Raw genomic sequence first — 12,555 nt, forward strand, 5'->3', positions numbered from 1 at the left:
TCTTTGTGCTTTTCTTTCCTTTCCCACTCTATTTTCCCTTCCTTCTTCCTTTTGTCCATATGTCCTTCTTTTGTGTTAATTAATTTTGTCTTCATTTCCTTCCTTCATTCCTTTTAGACATCCCTTCCCTCCTTTCTCTGATTTTTGGAGCTTTATGTTGACAGCATTTCCTGTCTAGAAAGTACCTGCCTTGAATCTAATGTTTTTTGTTTTTTGTAAAAAGATGTTTGACCTCTGACCCTGTTGTTGTTGTTGACCCCAAACAGAACAGAACCAACATGACGTACGAGAAGATGTCGCGAGCACTGAGACACTACTACAAGCTGAACATCATCAGGAAAGAGCCCGGACAAAGACTCCTGTTCAGGTAACACTCCCCCCTACACCCCACACCCTCTTCTCCTCTGAGCTCCAGATAACCCCTCTCCCCCTTCTGCCCCTCAGGTTCATGAAGACCCCCGATGAGATCATGAACGGCCAGACGGAGCGGCTGGAGCACCTGGACTCAGACACAGATGAACAAATCTACATCAAAGAGGAATGCTGAACGGCTCCGGGGTGGGGTGAGGGGGGGATGGAGGTTAGGGGTTTATGGGGGAGGGGGGATTCCATGGACTACTTTACTACAGCCTCAGCCACAAATGCCTTTCAGAAGCAGCTTAATAAACGCCAGGAGTTTGGCTCCCATCGGTCCCAGAGGGAGAGGAAGTGAGATGTGAAACGCCTCAGGATCAGCTTGTGACTTCCTGTTGAAAGGAGCGTTGTGATTGGTCGGAGGGACGCTGCTGAGAGGACTCTTTATGTTTCTGTGCTGCAAAAAGCCAATCACTTGTGCTTCTATGATTCTTTGTTTTGGTTTGTCTCTCCACATGCATTAGATCTTGGAAATTTGCTACTTGTAAAAAGAAAAGTGTGTGTGTATGTGTGCGTGTGTGTGTGTGTGAGTATGTAAGACAGGACTGTTTTCATTATGGAATAAACGTTTTTGATCAAACTGAACGTGGAGACTGGAGATGTCATTGCAGGTGCCTTAAAGATCCTCATGGTGGCAGTAGAGGTCAACCTTTGCTATGTGGGGATCAGGTGCAGGTCTGTTCGTGGCGCGTGCCTTTTGAATTAGTCTCATTTACGGTTCAGGCACAAAGCCACGCCCACTTTCAGGGGAAACCGGAAGCTACGTTTTTAAAGAGCCGCAAATTTGGGCCCTTTCAGTTCAATACGAGGCTAAAATAACATAAGTATACAATTGATAATGTTATTTTCTTCTATATTATTTTATCATACGGTAAATATACAATAAATTTTTATAGGCAGTAAAATCGTTTTAATAGTTTTTATTGAAGTTTTAGAAAGTTGAATATCAGACGAGGTAAACAATTATTAACTATGTTAATTTTCTGATAGCAAGTGTTGTATATGAACATATAACAACTTCACTGAATTTATAGATCAAACTATATTCCAAATCTATTTTATATATGTTTAAAACTATATGACTCCGGTTTACAAACTACATAAAGTTGAAAAGCAACTTAAGTGTAACACATCCAGCACCACATAAAACACCTTGAATAATGAAATAGATAAAGTTAGAGAGAAGATGACCCTGGGGTTGTTTGTGTAAAATGACATAATTCCAAAGTTTTTCTATGTGAAACTTTAATGACGTCACTTTATTGCCTGACTCAGGGGTGTCAAAAGGCCTGGGAGCTTTTTGTGGCTCTCCGACTGATTTTTTGTTTTGTTTTTTGTTTGTGTCCCACAATTTTGGCCTTTGTGGTAATCATAAAGTCATGCACAATTGTGACTTTATTCTCGTAAATGTATTTTTTTTAAATTATTATTATTTTTTCTAAAATAATAAGTCGTTTCAGGCCCTAATACTCCGTCTAATACTAATAAAATATTTTGGGGCTGGGGATTTTTTTTATGGTTTTAGGGATATTTTTCTTTTGGCTGATAGGTGGCGCTGACCGCATAAAGCTGATTCTTAATAATCATCTATCATTTTCCCCCAATTGACAAACCTAAATGCATCACTCATTATTTATGCCTAGCGTCACTTGCCTGGCTATAATCATGATCTTCGTCTCAGTCAGTGCTAATTAGGTCCTGGGCTCGCGCTGCAGACCGTCTCAGTAATCTGATTACTGCAGCGGCGGTGCGCTCCGGGGTCTCCATAAAAGTTGGAGCGCGCAGAGCCGAGCTGTCAGACCGCGAAGAGCCGCTGCAGAGCATCCACCTCCGCCGGGGCTGAGCCCGAACACCCGGACACGTCACGATTTCTGATTGATTCATTTGATCTATTTTAATATTGATTATTTCAGAAAGCTGCTGGGTGTTGAACACGCACCGCCGTCCAAAGGCGCGCCGACAGGACGCAGAAAGGCTTCTCTCCTGCGTGGACTTACCGGGGCTGGGACACGAGCAGCGCGGGGCGGGACTGCCATGGATCAGATGCTCTTCTGTTAGAAAGCTCCGGTTCTCAGTTTGATTTCACCTGGAGGTGTTTTAAAATAATAGAAAAAGACAAGTCACCCTTTTCCTCCTCCTTCCTTTTTTTCCGCCCGTTCTGGATGCAAATGTCTCCACATCGCAGACGCGCAGCTGGATTGTAGCGGCGGCCCCACCGATGCTTTAAACGGGCGTTAAGGTGCGGGACGGGAGTGGGACACAAACAGGTAAGATTTCGGATCGAGCCGCACCGACTCATCCGTTTCTGTGAATGTGTCGAGTTATTTTTCTTCGTTTCCTTGGAGATCTGAGGGAAGGTTCGCTTTGCGCGCGGCGAGAACGCACACCCGGAGGCATGAACACCAACAAACACCCGGCAAAATTCAGAGATGCTAGAGGACGCAATACATTCTGATGTGAGTTTTAGCTGGACAGAAACACTGGATAGTTCCATGTTTTCTTTGGCTTCCCTGACTGCAGTTTCCACAAGTTTGCTGCTGTAATCCACTGGACCAACCGCGGCTGCTCTCATGAGAGCCGCCTGCCTGTTTATCCAGCCAGTGATTGAGAAATCAGGCTGGTTCTCAGAGTGAACAGAGGCTGACACACTCCTCCAACTCCAGTCTGGAAGGAGCGGTGTGTGTTACTTCAGATATGATGGGAGGGATGCTGGCAGAGGCAAGTCTAGGAAGTTTGGAACCGTCTTGATTGATGACGTCAAAAACAAATTTGTGATGCTCCTCTTAGATATTAAGCTCCATCTTAAGACATTTGTAAGTCAATAAAAGCAAAAAAATTTGCAGCAATTCAGATTTAGCAACAGAAAATTCTAAGTAAGTTTAGTGGAAGGAAAAAGTGTGGCAGAAAACGACTGTGGAGTAAAATCCACTGAAGACGTTGGGGGGATTCAAAAGGAGTGGACTGCAGCTGAGGTAAAATTAATTCAGGAAGATTCTTCAACATAGATACATTTTTTCATTGGACCACAACAATGAATCTATTAAAAATCAATTTTATTGTTCTTATGTAATATTTAAATTTCCTGATGAACTGACACACAAGTATTTGTAAAAATCTATGCTGCACATTTCATGCTTTGACCTGAATAATTGGAATTAAAATGAACTTTTCAGTGATTCTGTACAGATGCACCAGCACTGGCTCCTTTTAAAGGCACACTGCACTGATAATTTGTACTTCAAGAATAATATTAATTAAAAGCTAATTAAGGCTTTTTGTGTGTATATTTTTTCACCATGTGATAGATAAATAAAAAATTGTTGTTTTTTTTCACCATGTCATGATAATAGATTGTTAAGATCTACTGACAAAATGGCATAAATCCTTTCCCTACTGGCTGTCAGGGTTAATAAATCCAGCAAAAGTTCATATTCATTGATTTAAAACATAACTTCCAGTTGGAAGCATCTTTTCTTCTACCTTGAATTCCTATTCTTTAAAATTATTATGTAGATAGGATTTAAGTACTAAGACCAGGCTAAGAAAAAAATTCATTGTGAGAAAAAAGTCATAATAAAATGGGAATGAAGTTATAACATTACCAGAATAAACATAAAAATAAGGTAATATTTTAACAATATTACCTTATAATAATATAATAATTATAATAATAATATTTTTAGACAATGAGTGTTACAAACAAAATTAAAACAAAGTGAGGAATGTGGATCGTCTTGTGAAGTTCAACTTTGGTATCATTCTACAAATAAGGTAAAACTTCCTCTTAACACATCAGCGTCAAATTATTGTGAGTAGCAGGACTTTGTTCAAATGACTGAGTCTGTTTAGGAGGAAGAATCTAGTTGGTCTCCAAACCATCGAAGCTTTTTTCTTGTTAAACAACTTTTTTTTCCCTCAGAGTTTTACGTCTTTCTTCTGGGAGCATTGCACGTTTATTCTGGTAATATCATGACTTTATTCTCATAACAACAACAAAAAAAAAAAAACAATAAACAAAAAAACTCAGTCAGGCCCTAAATACTTGGTCGTAGTTCAGCCGGTAAGGTGGGTATAAAACATTTGCAGGGGTGCCTACAGGCTGCCCTCTGGGGGGCGCCACTGGAGTCTCATTGGGTTTACAGGACAGTTATCAGCCTGCAACCTCCTGCACTGACAGGCTGCATGGTTTCCTGTTGGTTGGTCTCGATCCAGGTGTTTTCTCACAGTCTGGTTTAAGAAGAATTCAGACCCTCAGAACTATAAAGGTCTAATAAAAGTTTATTCCAGTTCTGTTATGCAGGCTGAACACGGGACGGGCTTCAAAGACAAGAAACGACAGGAATATAAAGAAAAAAAAGGAAACATTTTTGAGGTTTACAACATGTTTCTGTTGGTATACAGAGTGCAGAGATGTACATATATTAAAATTCACTGTATGGATTACTTTGTTTGGAAAGACATGAAGGAAATGTAAAAACATGACTATCAATACATGTATCTATAATAATATGCACACGTGCATTAAACACCTTCAGCGGCTCTATATGCTTTGAGATTTTCCTCAGCTAACAGTTATTTCCATTTATTAAACGTTTAGACCATTAATCGTAGTCAATACACAAAGTGAGTAAATATTTTTCACAGTTATCACCCAGTTCCCATTTTCCCCTTCTTGGTTCCAGAGGCTGACAGACAATATGAAGCAGCACAGACTGGATTAGGTTTAAATTGTTCAATTAAACGCTGCAGAAACCATCCACAAAAAGATGCACAGACCGAATTAATACAACAGGTTGCCACACACTTAATACTTGAGAGCACAACTGGAAGCTGTTTGACTAAAATCTTAAGTCAAAGTTATCTCAAAAAGCATCTGAGGTCAGAAAAAAAGATGGAGGGAAATGAATCCATCAAATATCTGAACGACGTGGTAGAATTTGGCTTTTAAGAAGCGACGTGTGAAATAAATGTTTACAAAACCAATTAAAGCGCCAATTACTGTTCACAGCTTGTGTCATGCACTAACTCAACTTCCCTGCTGACTGCAATTACCAACAAGTCTCGTATTAAATATGAAAAAGGAGCAGCCTAAGTGCTTGCTCTGTTAAAGAGAAAGCAGCCCGAAGCCTCCAGACGAGGCACGTCTCACCAAACAATCACCTGGAGGTAAATACCACGAGTCCAGGCGAGTTAGAGGTTATTAATGTCCAACAGTTCTTACTGCTGCAAAAAAACCCAAAATATGTATTATTACAAGTATATTCTTTTAAGAAATACATGATTAACACCGGCTAGATTTAGTTCACTATTGTGATGTTCTGTCAGCCAGCTGGCTTGCAGTGTGTAGCCAGAGAAAAATCCCGTCACACTGGCGTTTTAGTCAAAAGACATTCACCATGGGAACAGTATGATGGGAAACTGTGACAATGTACTTTATGGAAACCCTGGTAACAAAAAGCTCATGTCTGAACACTAACAATTACAATTACAATTAAAAATGTATAACATGATCTAACTATTTTCACTTAAATCAGAAAAGCACACATTTTTTCCAAAAATGGCTCTGAGTGTTACATTGGTAATAATACAATGGATGAACAACATTCAGCAGTTGCTCTGTTCTGTATACAGAGAAACTCCAGTCAGTAACCGTTTTCCCATCAGTGTTTTTTACCCCCCACATTTTAAAGTATCCTATTACATGGTAGAAATCTCAAAATTTAAAATAACGTCCTCAATTTTACAAAAATGTTTTTTGCTCGTTTGAAGTGGTTTTTGGCTTTTCCAAAAGAGTTAGATGTGAGATGGAAACACGTTTGCTGAATAAGTTCTAACGTAGCGAATGCACCCTGGTGGGCCAGAGCCTTACCAGAGCCACGAAGCACAAAAAGATTTGTAAGCTCAAACCACCAATTCAGAGGAGAACTGTCTCCAGTTTTCTGAGTTGTGGTTCATGCTAGTTTGTGGCTTGTACTTCCTGTTTGTTATCGCCATACGTAACATCAGCATCTTAGCATCTTTGTGTAGCCTGCTTGATTCGCTCCAAACGTCTAATTCACATTTTCCTTTTTTGTAAGATTTTAGTTCACTCAAAATTTGGATGACAACTCAACAGGAACATAGCTTAGCGTGGTGCTTTATTTTTGTATATTTTTATCTTTTTAGACAAAATTTTGAAACCGTAACAGTTTAAAACCTTGGCATACCCTGACAGTTCCGCTTACTTTAAACATGAGTATGACTGAACGTTGGCTTCTTAGAAAATTCCCATCGAGAGTTTCCTGGTAGCAACTTGAATTCTTTTCAATTTCTTTCCCATAAAGTCAAGTTTTATCTAATCTAATCTAGTGTTACTTTCTGTTGTTTTATCTTAAGACTTGAGCCACTGAATGAGTATATCATTGTGATATCTAGATCTTTTTTCTTCAGCTTTACTTGTATTGGGGCAGATGTACTTGATGCCACATCTTTAGCTGTATGAACTGGTTGTTAGCCCAGACCAGNATGCCGGATCCGGCCCGCCTGCTCATACCAGAGAGCATTCAGTGTTTTTTTTCATATATTGTATTTTCCGGTTTATATGTGGATTTTTCTTCAACCACCAGGGGGGGCTTTTGAGCAAATGTGAAACTTACTTTCCCTCAATGGAATATAGACTCGTCAGTCCCAGTCACCGTTTCACTCACGGTTTTTTCCATTTGCATTCTGGGTAAAAATCTAACTAAAAGCGCGAATGTGTCGTCGTCGTCGTCGTCGTCCCTCCCCCCCACGCGCGACAGTTTCAAATACAGAACAAACCCCCCCCGCACCCTCCCCGTCGACAATATTTTTCTACGTTTTTTTCCTGCAAAAACTAAGACCGGACCCCGACCACAGAAAGGAACAGCTATGTGGCCCTCGCAGGAAAAAGTTTGGGGACCCCTGCCGTAACAGTTTAAAACCTTGGCATACCTTGACAGTTCCGCTTACTTTAAACTTGAGTATGACTGAACGTTGGCTTCTTAGAAAATTCCCATCGAGAGTTTCCTGGTAGCAACTTTAATTCTTTTCAATTACTTTCCCATAAAGTCAAGTTTTATCTAATCTAATCTAGTGTTACTTCCTGTTGTTTTATCTTAAGACTTGAGCCACTGAATGAGTATATCATCGTGACATCTAGATCTTTTTTCTTCAGCTTTACTTGTATTGGGGCAGATGTACCTGATGCCACATCTTTAGCTGTATGAACTGGTTGTTAGCCCAGACCAGGGCCAGTGGCCGCTTCCATCAGCAGATCGCTGGCAGCTGCTGTGAATGAGTGGGGTTTGGGGCTTCTGGCTGAGATCAGACGGACCCCTCCTAACCTCGCAGGATGGATAAAGCGGTGCCGTCCGTCTGGCCAGCTCTGTGCGGATCAGCCAATGTCACCGGACCGGTTCCGTGACCTCCTCTTGGTGCTGCCTCCTCTTCATTGATCCAAAGCTATGACACGGAGGCTTCACGGTCTGCTGCCCCTCGCCGGCTACGACGACTTGGCGCTGCCAGCAAACAGCTGTGACACGAGCAGCAGGGAGCCTCAGAATTTAATTATTATTATCTTTCTTTGATTTCTGGATCTTAAGAAACTTTGCAAAAAAAAAAAAAAATTCCTTCACATACAAAAACACTCGTCTGGTCGGAGATAGAAGAAGTAATGTATCCCTTCCATGTGAAAGCAGCTTTGTTGATCACTCAGGATGAGCCTTTTGTATAAGAGTCTCCTGTACGTACAATGAAGCCGAGGGTTTCATGTTTAGCATGCAGTGTGCTTGTTCATTCCCTCTTGATGGGTGAGGCGGTGCCACCGCCTTCTGAAAACCACTTGATTGGCACCTCTCTGTGGAGGTGTTTGATTGAAGTTTTTTTTTAGCTCCCTGTTCCTCGTTTGTCTCGCTCTCTTCCCTCTGTTCTAATTTTAAGACAAATACTAGAGTGACTGAGCAAACAGGAGCTTTATAGAAAGAGCTGGTAGACAACAAAACTTTTAAAAATATCCAGATTTTTACCTTATCATCGTCTTTTGCTGATGGCTTTTCTTTCAGTTTTTGTGTGTTTTAAGTGTCACGGTGCTCCTGTCTAGCTAGCACATTTGGTGCTAAATGCAGTAGTTCTATAGTATGTGATGATGATGAAAATCAATACATGTGTATGAATATATTTCATTCGTTTCATTGAGACATGTAATGTCTTCTTCCATAAATAGAGTACAGATTTATTCACACACACAGATGTTCTCACTTAGTTAAGGTCCATCGCTGCTGGAATTTTCTTTCATTAAGAATTTTTCAATGAAATTTGTGAAGGTAGCTCTACATCTTGTGCTCGAAAAAGATCTACCAACGAAATATAATATTGTTGTTTCAGTTGGAGAGCTTAGTTAAGGGTTAGCAACCCGACATTCTGAACGGCTTGTCTACGTTTGTTTCTCTTTATAAAAATCCTTTAATGGCTGCACAGATTTTGCACAGGTCTGCAGAGATCAAAGGAGAAATATTAATTTCTTCTTCATCTTTCTTGAAGCAGAGCAAGATAAAAGTAAAATCCTGCCTTGATCATATTTTTGTAGCACCGAGAAGCAAAACAAGCAGCCGGTTTGTCAGAGTCTGTTCATGTAGTCAAGATTTTCCCTCTTAAACGCTCTGAAAAAACGACTTTACAGTCATTGCTCCTCAAATTCCCAAATACAGTTACAAATATGAACATTTTTCACTTTTTATGTGTTTGTAATATGGGAATAAAACTGAAAAAAAAATATTTTAGAGTCAAATAAACCATCCATATGTTACAATCCTAAGAACATTACACACACACACACACACACACACACACAGTGTGAAGAAGTTACAAATGAAGATAATGACAAATGCTTCAGATTTAGAAGCATCTCAGTTGCCTTTCTTTGTTGATTTGCTGTATTGGGAGGAATGATGAGAAGTTTATTGCTATTTCTGGAAAAAATAAAACAACTGCTCTTCTTTTTCCCTCAATGGAGTTAAAATACCCCTCAGTTGTATTGTAATATGGATTTTTATAGATGTTGTTAAGAACCATCCCTGGCAAGATAAAACTTTTATTTCAAGTCTAAACTTCGAAGCAGGATTTTCTCTCCAACTTGCCTCGACAGTTTTCTTCTCTTTTTCCTTCGTTTATTCCCACAGCCCAGTTCACTTCTTATCAGCAGAGGAAGTTTTATAATTGTCGGTGCATCACTACTGAGCCACTTCAACACCGTAAAAAGCCTCAGAAATGAGAGCCTGTCATGTCTTTCCCATTTTGAAAAGTGGTTCAGGAAAACGGGACGATGACTCATCATTTTTATTCCCCAGTCAACCACATTCTGATCAGCTTAGAATGCAAAAGTATCAATAAATAAAACAATCAGTTGTGTTTATTTCATTTTAAAGGGGTTTTTAGAGCTACTATGTAAAATTTTGAGAAAAAAAATCATTGAATTAATATGGATTGGATTTTATTCAAATAATTGTGGTAGAAAAACAACATTAACGTTTTACAAACATCTTTACCATGTGGGGCATTTATGATGGAGCGTCCAGATTAAAGCCGGATGAAAATTAAAGGTAATGTTTTCACACAACCAAAGTTTAATACAATTAGAAGTAATAACTGCTAACACAGGATGCTTCAGTGGCTACTTATAATAAAAATAACATTTCCAGAAATAGATTAAACTACACTGATATCAAATTGGATTAGTTGGCATGAAATTAAGCATGTTACTTTTGTTCTCAGTGCTGGACAAAATATGAAAGAGTTAAGCAGACATAAATAGGGCAAAATTCATGGCCATAGTCATGTTAGTTCTCAGAACTGTCCTCCAGTTAAACATGATTCTGTTTCATAGGATGAGGAAAGAGATGGAAGGACAGAGAAACGGAAGAGGAAGAGAAAAAGACAAGCTACGAATAACTAAGATCCACTCGTCTGTATCCAGGTTTTCTTCCCTCATGTAAGAGTTTTATCTCTTCAGTAGCGACTTGGTGTTGATCTCTCTGTGGCCCACTAACTTCTAAACATGTGCCCGTCACGCAGGATAACTCCAACCGCCTGGAGCCTCCAAACAAACCCACAGTCACAGAAACATCTTCTTCTCACTCTTTTCCTTCCCTCGTCTCTCCCTCCGATCGCCTGCCCTCCATTTCATTTTGATGGCTGGTGCTGCGGTGTGTGCAGAGCTGTGGGGCTCCAGTACTTTCATGATGTGAGCCAAAACTCATCTGGGACGCAATATCCTGTTTACCAGCTCTCAGCAGTCCGAGAACCACAGAAAAAAAAAAAAAAAAACTGAGCTGACTCAGAAGTTCAGAACTCATTATAGCTTTCTCAGGTCGCAGTCAAGGTCGAACGTTTCTCCTCCTCTATCACGTTGTCTTTGGAAAACAGGCAACTATCAAAACAATGACTGAGACAGACGGGGTTTCACATGCAACCCCTGCAGCCACACCGATACGTAAAATAAAATAATTGATGTTGATTTTATACTGAAAATGTTTGACAAAAAAATTTCAGCCCTTAAAATGTATTGTTACCTCTAAAACTTTAATCTTATTTAAAAGTGTTTCAGAGGTACATTAGTCCTCAAACATACACACTGTAGCATCTGAGAACATTTTAAGAATAACTAAGCCCCAAATAATTTTTGCTTGCTGAAAAATGTTTAAATAGATTATTTAGGGTTCCATCTTTATGTTTCTGTGCTAATTTCAACATTTTGGTGTTAATTTGCTTAGTTCTGCAATAGCTGGGCAGAAGAGACTGAGCAGCTAAAGCTTTCTAACACAGTTGGTATTGCAGAATGTTGCACAGATCACCTTGTTGGGGCACAGAGGTTCTGGGTGTTTAGTGGTGTATTTTCAGATATGGGAATGTTTCCAGGACGCCTAACTGCTAGACCCAGGAGAGGCAGTCATGGATCTGTATGAAGGCCGAGCAGCCAGTCAGCACCGCAGTGTTCATAGAGGTATAGTGGCTGCTTTTCCCTCAGTGAAGCCTGCACACTTATGATTGCACCATCATAAGTCTGCCCACGAAATCCAGACCTGGGCAGATTGAGCCTCAACAACCCACCTGATGCCACCGTAGTGCCATGGCCTGTTGAGTCAGGTACCCCTTGGTCTACTTTGCACTGACGTCTGTGTTCAGCACCAGAAATGTCCAGTGTTCCATCAAAAATGACTGAAAACTGGACAATAGAATCTGACCTTGATTTTACTTGCAATTTCTTGAATCATTGTATTGGCCATGTTCTTCAGAATTTCATTCTGTTCTTTGGGTCTTGTGTAATGGCATCGCCCTCCGCAGCCCTAAGTGAGAAGCTGATCAATTGACCACTTATCAGCGTAGCTGTGCTGCTGTCTTGCCACGTGTCTCTTAGAACTAACATTTTTTTGTAAACAATGATGCGTCACCTCTTGCTGCCATGTGACTTATAGCTGGACAGTGATTGGATCCAGCTCTCAAAGTTACATTCTGAGGTTGGATTTTTTGAGTTCTAGTAAACTTTAAATCTCTAATGACATTTTTTCATCTTCCATAGTATCAGAACTTAAACTTAATGTTCAAAGTAATTTATTAAAGTTACTGTTGTAAATAAATATGTCTTGATTTGTCAACATTGTTAACTGATTTTGAATTTTGATAACGTGGGTTGGATGTAAATTGTTTGCTTTAGGTATAAATGCTACTATGTGATTTGGCAAAATGGAACCATAAAATCACCTAATTTAGACAAAAACATGCGCAATACTTGCAGGCACTATTCAATCAAAAGGACAACTGAAAAACCTGCAATCAGTAACAGTAAGTAGTAAATTTTGTTGTGTTAATGCAATTTGACGTGTTTCACCCACAAGGTATTTTTCCGTGGGAAGACGCAAACTTCCCATCGGGTCTCAGAGCGTTAAACTTCCACACAACATTTCTTAGGATTTTGTGCCGTGCGCTTGTGCAGTGTGAAGGAAAAGCAGGTTGTGAAGTATGAGGTGTTCGGGTTTTGCGATCGGCAACCAATCATCATGCACGAGTGATCATGCACTTTTCCACAGAAATCGGCCAATTATGATCGGGGGCTGATCAATCGGCACACAACTACAAGCATTCCCTGTG

At 40.0% G+C, this 12,555-nt stretch overlaps 2 protein-coding genes across 8 annotated transcripts in view; both read left to right on the forward strand.

Moving 5' to 3' along the window:
• Positions 1-999, forward strand: part of etv6 (ETS variant transcription factor 6) — a 32,785-nt gene extending 31,786 nt beyond the window's left edge. For all 5 annotated transcript variants that reach the window (XM_007573075.2, XM_007573076.2, XM_016661201.1 and 2 more), the window contains exons 7-8: positions 267-367; positions 445-999. In XM_007573075.2, coding sequence (XP_007573137.1) covers positions 267-367; positions 445-547 — 204 coding nt within the window. In that variant the 3' untranslated portion in view covers positions 548-999. The remainder of the gene's footprint in view (positions 1-266; positions 368-444) is intronic.
• A 1,011-nt stretch (positions 1,000-2,010) lies between these two features.
• The window catches only part of tafa2 (TAFA chemokine like family member 2), an 84,117-nt gene continuing 73,572 nt past the window's right edge, over positions 2,011-12,555 (forward strand). The window contains exons 1-2 of one of the 3 annotated variants that reach the window (XM_016661196.1): positions 2,011-2,681; positions 2,760-2,870. In XM_016661196.1, coding sequence (XP_016516682.1) covers positions 2,869-2,870 — 2 coding nt within the window. In that variant the 5' untranslated portion in view covers positions 2,011-2,681; positions 2,760-2,868. Of the gene's footprint in view, positions 2,682-2,759; positions 2,871-8,397; positions 8,401-12,555 lie in introns of all 3 variants that reach the window. The other 2 variants (XM_016661197.1, XM_007573078.2) reach the window with 2 other exon arrangements.

The sequence above is a fragment of the Poecilia formosa genome, unplaced genomic scaffold (assembly GCF_000485575.1).
Source record: "Poecilia formosa unplaced genomic scaffold, Poecilia_formosa-5.1.2 Scaffold318, whole genome shotgun sequence".
In the NCBI taxonomy this organism is placed as follows: Eukaryota; Metazoa; Chordata; class Actinopteri; order Cyprinodontiformes; family Poeciliidae; genus Poecilia; species Poecilia formosa.